The sequence below is a fragment of the Coffea arabica genome, chromosome 6e (assembly GCF_036785885.1).
Source record: "Coffea arabica cultivar ET-39 chromosome 6e, Coffea Arabica ET-39 HiFi, whole genome shotgun sequence".
Classification (NCBI taxonomy): domain Eukaryota; kingdom Viridiplantae; phylum Streptophyta; class Magnoliopsida; order Gentianales; family Rubiaceae; genus Coffea; species Coffea arabica.
Window position 1 is genome coordinate 12,142,241 of NC_092321.1, and position 17,800 is coordinate 12,160,040.

General features: G+C 36.2%; 3 protein-coding genes across 3 annotated transcripts; all 3 read right to left on the minus strand.

The window, feature by feature from the left end:
• Positions 1–3,653: 3,653 nt before the first annotated feature.
• On the minus strand, positions 3,654–4,940 carry LOC140009727 (putative F-box/kelch-repeat protein At1g15680). The gene has a single exon (XM_072056010.1). It carries the CDS (start codon positions 4,938–4,940, stop codon positions 3,654–3,656), a length of 1,287 nt encoding a protein of 428 aa, XP_071912111.1.
• A 4,964-nt stretch (positions 4,941–9,904) lies between these two features.
• LOC140009728 (putative F-box/kelch-repeat protein At1g15680) lies at positions 9,905–11,191 on the minus strand. The gene has a single exon (XM_072056011.1). It carries the CDS (start codon positions 11,189–11,191, stop codon positions 9,905–9,907), a length of 1,287 nt encoding a protein of 428 aa, XP_071912112.1.
• Positions 11,192–16,155: 4,964 nt separating this feature from the next.
• Positions 16,156–17,442, minus strand: LOC140009729 (putative F-box/kelch-repeat protein At1g15680). The gene has a single exon (XM_072056013.1). It carries the CDS (start codon positions 17,440–17,442, stop codon positions 16,156–16,158), a length of 1,287 nt encoding a protein of 428 aa, XP_071912114.1.
• Positions 17,443–17,800: the final 358 nt, after the last annotated feature.

The window sequence follows — 17,800 nt, forward strand, 5'->3', positions numbered from 1 at the left end:
GTTTCTTTAACACTGGATTTACAATCATAGTTGTTAGCCCTTTGCTTCAATCCAATTATAATGCTACGAAATAAATTATCTTAATGTAGGATCTATTCTATGATTACAAAGATATAATTTCTCGGTGTTTTTTTTTTCTCTAAATCTCAAACAACAAAAAATCTACAAAAAGTAAAATAAAACTAAAGCACAAATTCTCACAATGATACCCTCATATTTCTTTTTAACTAAATAACCTTGCATTTAGTTGTTAGGCTCCGTATTTAATTTTAATGCTCTATGTTAATTATATAATAAATTTCATCCATTTATTTATATGCACAAACCAATACCTTGTAATATACCTTGTGATAATGATTTTTTTATCACCTATTCCAACTCACATACAGATTTATTGATATCAAGATTAATTTGAAAAGCTTAACTGAAGAAAACAATAATGATATCCTCACCTGCTATAAACGAAAGAGGAGGTTTACGTCTGCTTCAAGTTGATATGCGTACCCTATTGAGCAAATAGGGGCCAGCGTACAGAACATGTCACAATTTGCTAGCATGGCTAATGGCTTTGATACAAAAAAAAAAAAAAAGTAAAATAAATCAGTAAACAAGTCATACTCTAATGAAATATATCAAATGCAAGACAGGACACCTGATTTACAAAGATTTCACCACACTTAACAGTCACTTCCTTCCCATGAAGGTAAAAAAAAATGTGGACAGGCGTCGTCGATGGAGAAAAATCTGCAGCTTGGAAGTCGAAAAGCTAGCGATTTAGGACGACTTTGGTTTAGAAAAACTTTAATCTTGGGTACAGTCACGCCCAATACAAAAAGGAATTTCCTTTCCTTGTTCACGGCATTGCCTAGCTTCCAGATTTTGAATTGGGATCACAATTAAAACATCAAGTTTAAGATTACCAGCTACGTTCCCTCAATGCGTCTAAACCAGGGATTAACATTTTTTTTTTAATCTTTTACTACAAGAATGATTGAAGAACTTTTGTTTCACTTATTTGGTCTAGTTCCAATTTAGGAAGCTTAAGCAGTATGTTTAATGACCCATTCAGGGGCACAAGGAAGGTAGAAATTCCATGCAATCGGAAAATATCTTGCTTTAGACCGATAATTGTTCTCACACATTTTCTGACATGGAAGATAACAACTGCCGTCATAGTTTTGAAGCTCTATTCAGTTTGAGAAATGATCTTCCGTTTAAGTAAACTAAGTACATGGAGGCGGGCCCCGGGGCGGGGAGTTGGGGGGTTGTTACGGGCTTTGTGTCGGATATCCTTACTTAGCCATCACCGCAAAAACAATTAATTGCATGATCTTTCGAATGTTCCTGTTTATGGACCTGCTCCTCGGAAAAATAATCATGATCCACATTAGAGGTGATAATTTTCGACACGACTTGAAAACATGATACGAATTTAATACTAAATTAATGGATTTGAGTTAAGATTTCGCGGGTACGAGTCAGAATCGGGTGGAACTCGATAAACGCGAAAAGAAAACAGGTCGAATTCAAACCATCCATGAGATCACGGGTTGACCCCGATAACCCATTTATGAATTAAAAAGAATTTAATAAATATAAAAATATTTTATCTAACTAAACTAAGTTATTCTTTTTTTTTCCCAAAGGCATTAATCACTTAATAACTTGTGTGAAGTTGAAATTCTTATATTTGGACAAATAACGTATTACATTATTTTCTAGTTTTATAGTATCTTAATTTATTTTAGATCTAGTTTGAAATAAAATACTTTTACATTCTTTTAATTTATTTCAAGTTTGACTTGGGATTGTTTTATCGAGATTTTTGTTACTTCATTATATAATTAGCCTTGTGTGAGAGTAGTTCTGTTAAAAATTACAGTGATAAATTAGTAAATTGAAATTATATTTCACGTCATATCAGGTCAACTCGAAATTGATCCGCCAATCCAAAAATTCCAGGTTAAGGTCACATATCCTGACCCGTTGCGTGTTGACGGGTTGCATTCGGATTAACAGGTTTCTGTTATACCTGATCTCAGCACGATCTGCCAACTCGTTTCTGATCCGATTGACACCCCTGTTCCATATGGGATACATCTCCAAAATTTCCCCTCCAAACAGCAAGCAACAGTAGTACAACCTGTAGTTAAAAAACCATCAAAGGACCGTATTTCAATTCATGTTCTCTGAATCTATCCTTTCTCAGGGCCACGTACTGTACCAATCCACCTCCTCCCTCAACCTGTGCGACATATAAAGTTTGTAAACCCTGCCATTGCCTTCTTATTCAGATGAAGTTAACCAAAGGGTGCTTCGAAATCTAAGAGAAATGAATCTAGCGTTCCTCTTTCGCATAGTATAGCAATGCTGTTAGTCTTGTATCTCAAATCAACCAAGTGACTAACCATTGAAGCATATTCTGAAATAGAAGCTTTTCATGTATCGAAAACCCCAAAAACAAAAAACAAAAAAGCATGCATATCAGAATTTTTCTTGGAACTGCTTAAATCTTGGAGGAACCAGAGTTTACGAATGACAAAGTTGCCATCAAATGTCTGAGACATGCGAGGGAATCTAGAAGTCAGATATTACATCTTCCAATATCAGAAGAGCACTCTAAATATGCTTCAAGAACAATTAATCTATGGCAAATCCTTCATCTCCACGACAGGCGAGTCATAAAAATTTGACAATACCACAAACATCTAGCCCATTCCAGGCCAGTAACAACTGACGAAGAAGCAGATTCGGAGCTCAGACCTTGCACCCATTTATGCGGACGAAATTAAGGAGAACTAAGATGATAGCTAAGAGAATATACTGAAATAGAAGCTTTTCATGAAATAGAGAATGTCTGTACCATCATCTGCTTAATTTTTCTGACCAAAGTCCTACCAAAATCACTTCAAGGATCACTAACCTTCAGAGACAGCAACTAGCTTTTGGTACCTGTATATAGAGGAAAGAAAGATGCTTTTAGTAAATAAAGAAACCACATAACGAAAAGGGGAGGGGAAAAAAAAAGCATATATAAAAGAGGGGTAGGAATAATACAAGCAAGTCATAAGTGACACATTAGTTTTTCCCTCTTCCATTATGTGTCCCTAAAACTTCAGGACTTAAAAGAGTAACCATCATCGATTATCAATAGCCTACCCTTGTTTGTTTCTCACAATCATGCTCTTATCAAGAAAGATAATGGCTACAACCCCTTTGCAGTCTAATAACAAACAAATAAGTAGTCTGTTTTTAGGCAAATTAAACATCTAACTTCACGAAAATAGTGATCATAGAGGAAGAAACAAAACTACAATGTTAGGCATCTTAATATCTGATAATTTCTGTTCGGACAGGGGAGATCAAAGCAACAACAGCAATTAAGTGTGACAACTGACAACTAGATAAAGGGCACACTTGCCCACTATGCAGCTGCAGAAAAATAAAATAATGAAAAAAATATTGAAATACCATTCATATGCAAATTAATCTATCAATGGACTCACAATTATCCGCAGAAAAGAAAAAAAAAATGGCATGTATATCTCCTAGTCTACCGAATATTGTGTCTCGGAACATAAATGACAACTCAACTAAATCTATGAAGCTATCAGTGGCAAATCCGCAAAACTTAAAACTCCTGAATAGCAAAATCATACCTCATTTTCCTGGACCTTGATGGTAGATGCCTGAATTGAGACTGGCCACAGGGGAAGCATGAAGCGGTAGACAAAACACCATTGGATTTCCTTTCTCAAAGTTACATTATCCGTTGGTAAAGTGACATTATCATCCAGCTCTAGCAATTGTTGACTTTGATAATCATATGAGAGAAAGCTTCCTTCATACCCAAGATACACAGTATCAGAATCAAATGGGTGAAAAGCTATTGGCACCAAACGTGATGAACGAAGATAAGAACTATCACATGCAGCTTCCCTTAGGTTGATACGGTGCTCCAATAACCAAAGCCCTTCCTCATAGTCACTGAGCGTCCACATACTTATCCTATATCCATCATTATAAGCATTAGAGCCTACAAAAAATCTCAAATGCCCATGATGGACATCAAAGAGTATACCTTTTGTATCAACGCTTTTGCTCCATTCTCTGTCTATGTCCCCCGGAAGTTGTATAATCCGATAAGAATGAGGACCTTTATAAGGATCATAAGCTAAAATTCCAAGTTTCCTATCCAAAAAATGCAATATTTCTTTTAAAACAACAGGCATCTTCCAGAGAGGGAAAAGTTGAAGTACTTGCTGAAAAGGAATTTCAATATCCCTCCATTCACCAGTTTCAGAAGAGAATATATCAAGCTTGAGGATGCTGGTTCTTCCCCCACCATCTTCAAGTCGTATTACTTTGTAACTAGTGACAACACTATCTTTCACCTGGCTGATGAACCCTACACGGCAATGAGCAAAGGGACGCTTTGATGGTGGAATTCCAACATGCTGCTTAGTGATGGGATTCAGAATATAATAGCGACCTAAATCCCACCCGGAGTTTGAGCCACATAACAATAGCCCGTTACCGTCCATGGCAATAATGTGATCAAGTATTCCGTATACATCAGTTCCATGAGCCTGTGCCGAAGGAGGAAGATCAGACTTGGTAAGACAGGCTACACCGACATCATTTGAAAATAAATTCCTGAAAAACCCGTGCTCATGACGAATTTCTTCCCCATGTATACATTTATAAAGAAGAGTCCAGAGTTTTGGTTGTGCAGCCGTAAATGGTGATGCAATTCTTGAAAAAGCATGTCCAAAGGAAGGAGCGTCAATCAGGGAGCGCCATTGTTTGCAGACGCACTTGCATCTAAAGACACACTTCATTGGCAAACGGATAAGCAATTCAACCACCAACGATTCTGGAATATAAGGTAAACCTGACCTCGAAGCTAATCCAGTGCCACATTCTCTACCACTATCCATCTCCGCCGGCGGAGGAACGGGACTACGATCCCAGATGCTGTCTTCTTACTCGAACTAGAGGGTTTAGATGATTTTACGGGGCAACGATTTTATGGGGCCCGTCGATTTGCAGTTCCACGCAAAATGCAAGGCACGGCTCTAATTCTCACTTTTTGATGATTGATGGCATGGCATCCAAAAAGCCTCCTATGGACTGCAAGTTGCGGCAAGCCGAGAAGGGAAGAAATTATACACAGTTTCGATTGTTTTTCTCATTATAGGAAAAGCCGCCACCATCAGTTTGTTACTTTGTCGGGTAGGGCACATTTATGTGTTTTTAGGTTTGTTTGGTTGCTAGTTGAGGTTGGTTGTGCCATGCACGGTCAGTGCCCATCCAAAAGCTTTCAATTGCAATCATAATTTTGGAAAAATATAATGAATTGTTTGTACCTATTTATTTTAATATGCAGCCTTTGTTTAATTTTTGAGCTAATAATCATCAAAATGTTTCTTTTTTTATTTTTTCTTAAGTACCTATACATATAGTTGGGTAATTGCAGACAACTTTAGTATTTTTCTCATCAACCTATGTTTGTACCTATTTTTAACAGTCTTTCTTATTTAATCTAGTTTATATGTTTCCTATTATAAAGATTTACATCTAAAAAAAGAGTCAATAATAAGTAAATTAAGCCATTGCTTTTGGCTCTAATATAATGGTGGAGGTATGATAAAAGCACAGCTAATAGTTGATCACATGGCAAGTATTTTTACAAAGTACAATCTAACTTCAAGAGAAATAGCAAACATTCAATCACATTAGGTAATTCAAGGCAGTAGAACGACAAAACATGATCTGTATTATCATCCTATGCAAGAAGAAGAGAAAAATCCAAGGACAACGTTTGCAAAATGATGGTCAAAGGTTTTGAACTTTAGCAAAGTGCGCCATAAAGCAGTGTGTTAACTTTACAATCGAATGGTAACTAAGAACATAACAGGTGATAAATGAAAATTCACTAATAAAGAAGAATTAATTTTATAAAACAAAAAGAAAAATAAAAGGGTTCTCTTTCTTTTATACATTTTTTTCAACACTAAAATATCACTTTTATTTGATTTTTTTCTCAAACACATAAGATAGTTATATTTACTCTCTAAATAAATAAGGTTGCATTTATAATTTTAATTTAATACTATACACAAATTATAAATAAAGCTACATTTACACTAAGACTGGCTAATTTTTTCTTTTTTCTTTGATCATGAGAGCACAAAATGAATTTTGTTTAATGCGCCTTTTCTCTCATCGCAAAAATATAAATTTTGACTGTTTCTTTAACACTGGATTTACAATCATAGTTGTTAGCCCTTTGCTTCAATCCAATTATAATGCTACGAAATAAATTATCTTAATGTAGGATCTATTCTATGATTACAAAGATATAATTTCTCGGTGTTTTTTTTTTCTCTAAATCTCAAACAACAAAAAATCTACAAAAAGTAAAATAAAACTAAAGCACAAATTCTCACAATGATACCCTCATATTTCTTTTTAACTAAATAACCTTGCATTTAGTTGTTAGGCTCCGTATTTAATTTTAATGCTCTATGTTAATTATATAATAAATTTCATCCATTTATTTATATGCACAAACCAATACCTTGTAATATACCTTGTGATAATGATTTTTTTATCACCTATTCCAACTCACATACAGATTTATTGATATCAAGATTAATTTGAAAAGCTTAACTGAAGAAAACAATAATGATATCCTCACCTGCTATAAACGAAAGAGGAGGTTTACGTCTGCTTCAAGTTGATATGCGTACCCTATTGAGCAAATAGGGGCCAGCGTACAGAACATGTCACAATTTGCTAGCATGGCTAATGGCTTTGATACAAAAAAAAAAAAAAAGTAAAATAAATCAGTAAACAAGTCATACTCTAATGAAATATATCAAATGCAAGACAGGACACCTGATTTACAAAGATTTCACCACACTTAACAGTCACTTCCTTCCCATGAAGGTAAAAAAAAATGTGGACAGGCGTCGTCGATGGAGAAAAATCTGCAGCTTGGAAGTCGAAAAGCTAGCGATTTAGGACGACTTTGGTTTAGAAAAACTTTAATCTTGGGTACAGTCACGCCCAATACAAAAAGGAATTTCCTTTCCTTGTTCACGGCATTGCCTAGCTTCCAGATTTTGAATTGGGATCACAATTAAAACATCAAGTTTAAGATTACCAGCTACGTTCCCTCAATGCGTCTAAACCAGGGATTAACATTTTTTTTTTAATCTTTTACTACAAGAATGATTGAAGAACTTTTGTTTCACTTATTTGGTCTAGTTCCAATTTAGGAAGCTTAAGCAGTATGTTTAATGACCCATTCAGGGGCACAAGGAAGGTAGAAATTCCATGCAATCGGAAAATATCTTGCTTTAGACCGATAATTGTTCTCACACATTTTCTGACATGGAAGATAACAACTGCCGTCATAGTTTTGAAGCTCTATTCAGTTTGAGAAATGATCTTCCGTTTAAGTAAACTAAGTACATGGAGGCGGGCCCCGGGGCGGGGAGTTGGGGGGTTGTTACGGGCTTTGTGTCGGATATCCTTACTTAGCCATCACCGCAAAAACAATTAATTGCATGATCTTTCGAATGTTCCTGTTTATGGACCTGCTCCTCGGAAAAATAATCATGATCCACATTAGAGGTGATAATTTTCGACACGACTTGAAAACATGATACGAATTTAATACTAAATTAATGGATTTGAGTTAAGATTTCGCGGGTACGAGTCAGAATCGGGTGGAACTCGATAAACGCGAAAAGAAAACAGGTCGAATTCAAACCATCCATGAGATCACGGGTTGACCCCGATAACCCATTTATGAATTAAAAAGAATTTAATAAATATAAAAATATTTTATCTAACTAAACTAAGTTATTCTTTTTTTTTCCCAAAGGCATTAATCACTTAATAACTTGTGTGAAGTTGAAATTCTTATATTTGGACAAATAACGTATTACATTATTTTCTAGTTTTATAGTATCTTAATTTATTTTAGATCTAGTTTGAAATAAAATACTTTTACATTCTTTTAATTTATTTCAAGTTTGACTTGGGATTGTTTTATCGAGATTTTTGTTACTTCATTATATAATTAGCCTTGTGTGAGAGTAGTTCTGTTAAAAATTACAGTGATAAATTAGTAAATTGAAATTATATTTCACGTCATATCAGGTCAACTCGAAATTGATCCGCCAATCCAAAAATTCCAGGTTAAGGTCACATATCCTGACCCGTTGCGTGTTGACGGGTTGCATTCGGATTAACAGGTTTCTGTTATACCTGATCTCAGCACGATCTGCCAACTCGTTTCTGATCCGATTGACACCCCTGTTCCATATGGGATACATCTCCAAAATTTCCCCTCCAAACAGCAAGCAACAGTAGTACAACCTGTAGTTAAAAAACCATCAAAGGACCGTATTTCAATTCATGTTCTCTGAATCTATCCTTTCTCAGGGCCACGTACTGTACCAATCCACCTCCTCCCTCAACCTGTGCGACATATAAAGTTTGTAAACCCTGCCATTGCCTTCTTATTCAGATGAAGTTAACCAAAGGGTGCTTCGAAATCTAAGAGAAATGAATCTAGCGTTCCTCTTTCGCATAGTATAGCAATGCTGTTAGTCTTGTATCTCAAATCAACCAAGTGACTAACCATTGAAGCATATTCTGAAATAGAAGCTTTTCATGTATCGAAAACCCCAAAAACAAAAAACAAAAAAGCATGCATATCAGAATTTTTCTTGGAACTGCTTAAATCTTGGAGGAACCAGAGTTTACGAATGACAAAGTTGCCATCAAATGTCTGAGACATGCGAGGGAATCTAGAAGTCAGATATTACATCTTCCAATATCAGAAGAGCACTCTAAATATGCTTCAAGAACAATTAATCTATGGCAAATCCTTCATCTCCACGACAGGCGAGTCATAAAAATTTGACAATACCACAAACATCTAGCCCATTCCAGGCCAGTAACAACTGACGAAGAAGCAGATTCGGAGCTCAGACCTTGCACCCATTTATGCGGACGAAATTAAGGAGAACTAAGATGATAGCTAAGAGAATATACTGAAATAGAAGCTTTTCATGAAATAGAGAATGTCTGTACCATCATCTGCTTAATTTTTCTGACCAAAGTCCTACCAAAATCACTTCAAGGATCACTAACCTTCAGAGACAGCAACTAGCTTTTGGTACCTGTATATAGAGGAAAGAAAGATGCTTTTAGTAAATAAAGAAACCACATAACGAAAAGGGGAGGGGAAAAAAAAAGCATATATAAAAGAGGGGTAGGAATAATACAAGCAAGTCATAAGTGACACATTAGTTTTTCCCTCTTCCATTATGTGTCCCTAAAACTTCAGGACTTAAAAGAGTAACCATCATCGATTATCAATAGCCTACCCTTGTTTGTTTCTCACAATCATGCTCTTATCAAGAAAGATAATGGCTACAACCCCTTTGCAGTCTAATAACAAACAAATAAGTAGTCTGTTTTTAGGCAAATTAAACATCTAACTTCACGAAAATAGTGATCATAGAGGAAGAAACAAAACTACAATGTTAGGCATCTTAATATCTGATAATTTCTGTTCGGACAGGGGAGATCAAAGCAACAACAGCAATTAAGTGTGACAACTGACAACTAGATAAAGGGCACACTTGCCCACTATGCAGCTGCAGAAAAATAAAATAATGAAAAAAATATTGAAATACCATTCATATGCAAATTAATCTATCAATGGACTCACAATTATCCGCAGAAAAGAAAAAAAAAATGGCATGTATATCTCCTAGTCTACCGAATATTGTGTCTCGGAACATAAATGACAACTCAACTAAATCTATGAAGCTATCAGTGGCAAATCCGCAAAACTTAAAACTCCTGAATAGCAAAATCATACCTCATTTTCCTGGACCTTGATGGTAGATGCCTGAATTGAGACTGGCCACAGGGGAAGCATGAAGCGGTAGACAAAACACCATTGGATTTCCTTTCTCAAAGTTACATTATCCGTTGGTAAAGTGACATTATCATCCAGCTCTAGCAATTGTTGACTTTGATAATCATATGAGAGAAAGCTTCCTTCATACCCAAGATACACAGTATCAGAATCAAATGGGTGAAAAGCTATTGGCACCAAACGTGATGAACGAAGATAAGAACTATCACATGCAGCTTCCCTTAGGTTGATACGGTGCTCCAATAACCAAAGCCCTTCCTCATAGTCACTGAGCGTCCACATACTTATCCTATATCCATCATTATAAGCATTAGAGCCTACAAAAAATCTCAAATGCCCATGATGGACATCAAAGAGTATACCTTTTGTATCAACGCTTTTGCTCCATTCTCTGTCTATGTCCCCCGGAAGTTGTATAATCCGATAAGAATGAGGACCTTTATAAGGATCATAAGCTAAAATTCCAAGTTTCCTATCCAAAAAATGCAATATTTCTTTTAAAACAACAGGCATCTTCCAGAGAGGGAAAAGTTGAAGTACTTGCTGAAAAGGAATTTCAATATCCCTCCATTCACCAGTTTCAGAAGAGAATATATCAAGCTTGAGGATGCTGGTTCTTCCCCCACCATCTTCAAGTCGTATTACTTTGTAACTAGTGACAACACTATCTTTCACCTGGCTGATGAACCCTACACGGCAATGAGCAAAGGGACGCTTTGATGGTGGAATTCCAACATGCTGCTTAGTGATGGGATTCAGAATATAATAGCGACCTAAATCCCACCCGGAGTTTGAGCCACATAACAATAGCCCGTTACCGTCCATGGCAATAATGTGATCAAGTATTCCGTATACATCAGTTCCATGAGCCTGTGCCGAAGGAGGAAGATCAGACTTGGTAAGACAGGCTACACCGACATCATTTGAAAATAAATTCCTGAAAAACCCGTGCTCATGACGAATTTCTTCCCCATGTATACATTTATAAAGAAGAGTCCAGAGTTTTGGTTGTGCAGCCGTAAATGGTGATGCAATTCTTGAAAAAGCATGTCCAAAGGAAGGAGCGTCAATCAGGGAGCGCCATTGTTTGCAGACGCACTTGCATCTAAAGACACACTTCATTGGCAAACGGATAAGCAATTCAACCACCAACGATTCTGGAATATAAGGTAAACCTGACCTCGAAGCTAATCCAGTGCCACATTCTCTACCACTATCCATCTCCGCCGGCGGAGGAACGGGACTACGATCCCAGATGCTGTCTTCTTACTCGAACTAGAGGGTTTAGATGATTTTACGGGGCAACGATTTTATGGGGCCCGTCGATTTGCAGTTCCACGCAAAATGCAAGGCACGGCTCTAATTCTCACTTTTTGATGATTGATGGCATGGCATCCAAAAAGCCTCCTATGGACTGCAAGTTGCGGCAAGCCGAGAAGGGAAGAAATTATACACAGTTTCGATTGTTTTTCTCATTATAGGAAAAGCCGCCACCATCAGTTTGTTACTTTGTCGGGTAGGGCACATTTATGTGTTTTTAGGTTTGTTTGGTTGCTAGTTGAGGTTGGTTGTGCCATGCACGGTCAGTGCCCATCCAAAAGCTTTCAATTGCAATCATAATTTTGGAAAAATATAATGAATTGTTTGTACCTATTTATTTTAATATGCAGCCTTTGTTTAATTTTTGAGCTAATAATCATCAAAATGTTTCTTTTTTTATTTTTTCTTAAGTACCTATACATATAGTTGGGTAATTGCAGACAACTTTAGTATTTTTCTCATCAACCTATGTTTGTACCTATTTTTAACAGTCTTTCTTATTTAATCTAGTTTATATGTTTCCTATTATAAAGATTTACATCTAAAAAAAGAGTCAATAATAAGTAAATTAAGCCATTGCTTTTGGCTCTAATATAATGGTGGAGGTATGATAAAAGCACAGCTAATAGTTGATCACATGGCAAGTATTTTTACAAAGTACAATCTAACTTCAAGAGAAATAGCAAACATTCAATCACATTAGGTAATTCAAGGCAGTAGAACGACAAAACATGATCTGTATTATCATCCTATGCAAGAAGAAGAGAAAAATCCAAGGACAACGTTTGCAAAATGATGGTCAAAGGTTTTGAACTTTAGCAAAGTGCGCCATAAAGCAGTGTGTTAACTTTACAATCGAATGGTAACTAAGAACATAACAGGTGATAAATGAAAATTCACTAATAAAGAAGAATTAATTTTATAAAACAAAAAGAAAAATAAAAGGGTTCTCTTTCTTTTATACATTTTTTTCAACACTAAAATATCACTTTTATTTGATTTTTTTCTCAAACACATAAGATAGTTATATTTACTCTCTAAATAAATAAGGTTGCATTTATAATTTTAATTTAATACTATACACAAATTATAAATAAAGCTACATTTACACTAAGACTGGCTAATTTTTTCTTTTTTCTTTGATCATGAGAGCACAAAATGAATTTTGTTTAATGCGCCTTTTCTCTCATCGCAAAAATATAAATTTTGACTGTTTCTTTAACACTGGATTTACAATCATAGTTGTTAGCCCTTTGCTTCAATCCAATTATAATGCTACGAAATAAATTATCTTAATGTAGGATCTATTCTATGATTACAAAGATATAATTTCTCGGTGTTTTTTTTTTCTCTAAATCTCAAACAACAAAAAATCTACAAAAAGTAAAATAAAACTAAAGCACAAATTCTCACAATGATACCCTCATATTTCTTTTTAACTAAATAACCTTGCATTTAGTTGTTAGGCTCCGTATTTAATTTTAATGCTCTATGTTAATTATATAATAAATTTCATCCATTTATTTATATGCACAAACCAATACCTTGTAATATACCTTGTGATAATGATTTTTTTATCACCTATTCCAACTCACATACAGATTTATTGATATCAAGATTAATTTGAAAAGCTTAACTGAAGAAAACAATAATGATATCCTCACCTGCTATAAACGAAAGAGGAGGTTTACGTCTGCTTCAAGTTGATATGCGTACCCTATTGAGCAAATAGGGGCCAGCGTACAGAACATGTCACAATTTGCTAGCATGGCTAATGGCTTTGATACAAAAAAAAAAAAAAAGTAAAATAAATCAGTAAACAAGTCATACTCTAATGAAATATATCAAATGCAAGACAGGACACCTGATTTACAAAGATTTCACCACACTTAACAGTCACTTCCTTCCCATGAAGGTAAAAAAAAATGTGGACAGGCGTCGTCGATGGAGAAAAATCTGCAGCTTGGAAGTCGAAAAGCTAGCGATTTAGGACGACTTTGGTTTAGAAAAACTTTAATCTTGGGTACAGTCACGCCCAATACAAAAAGGAATTTCCTTTCCTTGTTCACGGCATTGCCTAGCTTCCAGATTTTGAATTGGGATCACAATTAAAACATCAAGTTTAAGATTACCAGCTACGTTCCCTCAATGCGTCTAAACCAGGGATTAACATTTTTTTTTTAATCTTTTACTACAAGAATGATTGAAGAACTTTTGTTTCACTTATTTGGTCTAGTTCCAATTTAGGAAGCTTAAGCAGTATGTTTAATGACCCATTCAGGGGCACAAGGAAGGTAGAAATTCCATGCAATCGGAAAATATCTTGCTTTAGACCGATAATTGTTCTCACACATTTTCTGACATGGAAGATAACAACTGCCGTCATAGTTTTGAAGCTCTATTCAGTTTGAGAAATGATCTTCCGTTTAAGTAAACTAAGTACATGGAGGCGGGCCCCGGGGCGGGGAGTTGGGGGGTTGTTACGGGCTTTGTGTCGGATATCCTTACTTAGCCATCACCGCAAAAACAATTAATTGCATGATCTTTCGAATGTTCCTGTTTATGGACCTGCTCCTCGGAAAAATAATCATGATCCACATTAGAGGTGATAATTTTCGACACGACTTGAAAACATGATACGAATTTAATACTAAATTAATGGATTTGAGTTAAGATTTCGCGGGTACGAGTCAGAATCGGGTGGAACTCGATAAACGCGAAAAGAAAACAGGTCGAATTCAAACCATCCATGAGATCACGGGTTGACCCCGATAACCCATTTATGAATTAAAAAGAATTTAATAAATATAAAAATATTTTATCTAACTAAACTAAGTTATTCTTTTTTTTTCCCAAAGGCATTAATCACTTAATAACTTGTGTGAAGTTGAAATTCTTATATTTGGACAAATAACGTATTACATTATTTTCTAGTTTTATAGTATCTTAATTTATTTTAGATCTAGTTTGAAATAAAATACTTTTACATTCTTTTAATTTATTTCAAGTTTGACTTGGGATTGTTTTATCGAGATTTTTGTTACTTCATTATATAATTAGCCTTGTGTGAGAGTAGTTCTGTTAAAAATTACAGTGATAAATTAGTAAATTGAAATTATATTTCACGTCATATCAGGTCAACTCGAAATTGATCCGCCAATCCAAAAATTCCAGGTTAAGGTCACATATCCTGACCCGTTGCGTGTTGACGGGTTGCATTCGGATTAACAGGTTTCTGTTATACCTGATCTCAGCACGATCTGCCAACTCGTTTCTGATCCGATTGACACCCCTGTTCCATATGGGATACATCTCCAAAATTTCCCCTCCAAACAGCAAGCAACAGTAGTACAACCTGTAGTTAAAAAACCATCAAAGGACCGTATTTCAATTCATGTTCTCTGAATCTATCCTTTCTCAGGGCCACGTACTGTACCAATCCACCTCCTCCCTCAACCTGTGCGACATATAAAGTTTGTAAACCCTGCCATTGCCTTCTTATTCAGATGAAGTTAACCAAAGGGTGCTTCGAAATCTAAGAGAAATGAATCTAGCGTTCCTCTTTCGCATAGTATAGCAATGCTGTTAGTCTTGTATCTCAAATCAACCAAGTGACTAACCATTGAAGCATATTCTGAAATAGAAGCTTTTCATGTATCGAAAACCCCAAAAACAAAAAACAAAAAAGCATGCATATCAGAATTTTTCTTGGAACTGCTTAAATCTTGGAGGAACCAGAGTTTACGAATGACAAAGTTGCCATCAAATGTCTGAGACATGCGAGGGAATCTAGAAGTCAGATATTACATCTTCCAATATCAGAAGAGCACTCTAAATATGCTTCAAGAACAATTAATCTATGGCAAATCCTTCATCTCCACGACAGGCGAGTCATAAAAATTTGACAATACCACAAACATCTAGCCCATTCCAGGCCAGTAACAACTGACGAAGAAGCAGATTCGGAGCTCAGACCTTGCACCCATTTATGCGGACGAAATTAAGGAGAACTAAGATGATAGCTAAGAGAATATACTGAAATAGAAGCTTTTCATGAAATAGAGAATGTCTGTACCATCATCTGCTTAATTTTTCTGACCAAAGTCCTACCAAAATCACTTCAAGGATCACTAACCTTCAGAGACAGCAACTAGCTTTTGGTACCTGTATATAGAGGAAAGAAAGATGCTTTTAGTAAATAAAGAAACCACATAACGAAAAGGGGAGGGGAAAAAAAAAGCATATATAAAAGAGGGGTAGGAATAATACAAGCAAGTCATAAGTGACACATTAGTTTTTCCCTCTTCCATTATGTGTCCCTAAAACTTCAGGACTTAAAAGAGTAACCATCATCGATTATCAATAGCCTACCCTTGTTTGTTTCTCACAATCATGCTCTTATCAAGAAAGATAATGGCTACAACCCCTTTGCAGTCTAATAACAAACAAATAAGTAGTCTGTTTTTAGGCAAATTAAACATCTAACTTCACGAAAATAGTGATCATAGAGGAAGAAACAAAACTACAATGTTAGGCATCTTAATATCTGATAATTTCTGTTCGGACAGGGGAGATCAAAGCAACAACAGCAATTAAGTGTGACAACTGACAACTAGATAAAGGGCACACTTGCCCACTATGCAGCTGCAGAAAAATAAAATAATGAAAAAAATATTGAAATACCATTCATATGCAAATTAATCTATCAATGGACTCACAATTATCCGCAGAAAAGAAAAAAAAAATGGCATGTATATCTCCTAGTCTACCGAATATTGTGTCTCGGAACATAAATGACAACTCAACTAAATCTATGAAGCTATCAGTGGCAAATCCGCAAAACTTAAAACTCCTGAATAGCAAAATCATACCTCATTTTCCTGGACCTTGATGGTAGATGCCTGAATTGAGACTGGCCACAGGGGAAGCATGAAGCGGTAGACAAAACACCATTGGATTTCCTTTCTCAAAGTTACATTATCCGTTGGTAAAGTGACATTATCATCCAGCTCTAGCAATTGTTGACTTTGATAATCATATGAGAGAAAGCTTCCTTCATACCCAAGATACACAGTATCAGAATCAAATGGGTGAAAAGCTATTGGCACCAAACGTGATGAACGAAGATAAGAACTATCACATGCAGCTTCCCTTAGGTTGATACGGTGCTCCAATAACCAAAGCCCTTCCTCATAGTCACTGAGCGTCCACATACTTATCCTATATCCATCATTATAAGCATTAGAGCCTACAAAAAATCTCAAATGCCCATGATGGACATCAAAGAGTATACCTTTTGTATCAACGCTTTTGCTCCATTCTCTGTCTATGTCCCCCGGAAGTTGTATAATCCGATAAGAATGAGGACCTTTATAAGGATCATAAGCTAAAATTCCAAGTTTCCTATCCAAAAAATGCAATATTTCTTTTAAAACAACAGGCATCTTCCAGAGAGGGAAAAGTTGAAGTACTTGCTGAAAAGGAATTTCAATATCCCTCCATTCACCAGTTTCAGAAGAGAATATATCAAGCTTGAGGATGCTGGTTCTTCCCCCACCATCTTCAAGTCGTATTACTTTGTAACTAGTGACAACACTATCTTTCACCTGGCTGATGAACCCTACACGGCAATGAGCAAAGGGACGCTTTGATGGTGGAATTCCAACATGCTGCTTAGTGATGGGATTCAGAATATAATAGCGACCTAAATCCCACCCGGAGTTTGAGCCACATAACAATAGCCCGTTACCGTCCATGGCAATAATGTGATCAAGTATTCCGTATACATCAGTTCCATGAGCCTGTGCCGAAGGAGGAAGATCAGACTTGGTAAGACAGGCTACACCGACATCATTTGAAAATAAATTCCTGAAAAACCCGTGCTCATGACGAATTTCTTCCCCATGTATACATTTATAAAGAAGAGTCCAGAGTTTTGGTTGTGCAGCCGTAAATGGTGATGCAATTCTTGAAAAAGCATGTCCAAAGGAAGGAGCGTCAATCAGGGAGCGCCATTGTTTGCAGACGCACTTGCATCTAAAGACACACTTCATTGGCAAACGGATAAGCAATTCAACCACCAACGATTCTGGAATATAAGGTAAACCTGACCTCGAAGCTAATCCAGTGCCACATTCTCTACCACTATCCATCTCCGCCGGCGGAGGAACGGGACTACGATCCCAGATGCTGTCTTCTTACTCGAACTAGAGGGTTTAGATGATTTTACGGGGCAACGATTTTATGGGGCCCGTCGATTTGCAGTTCCACGCAAAATGCAAGGCACGGCTCTAATTCTCACTTTTTGATGATTGATGGCATGGCATCCAAAAAGCCTCCTATGGACTGCAAGTTGCGGCAAGCCGAGAAGGGAAGAAATTATACACAGTTTCGATTGTTTTTCTCATTATAGGAAAAGCCGCCACCATCAGTTTGTTACTTTGTCGGGTAGGGCACATTTATGTGTTTTTAGGTTTGTTTGGTTGCTAGTTGAGGTTGGTTGTGCCATGC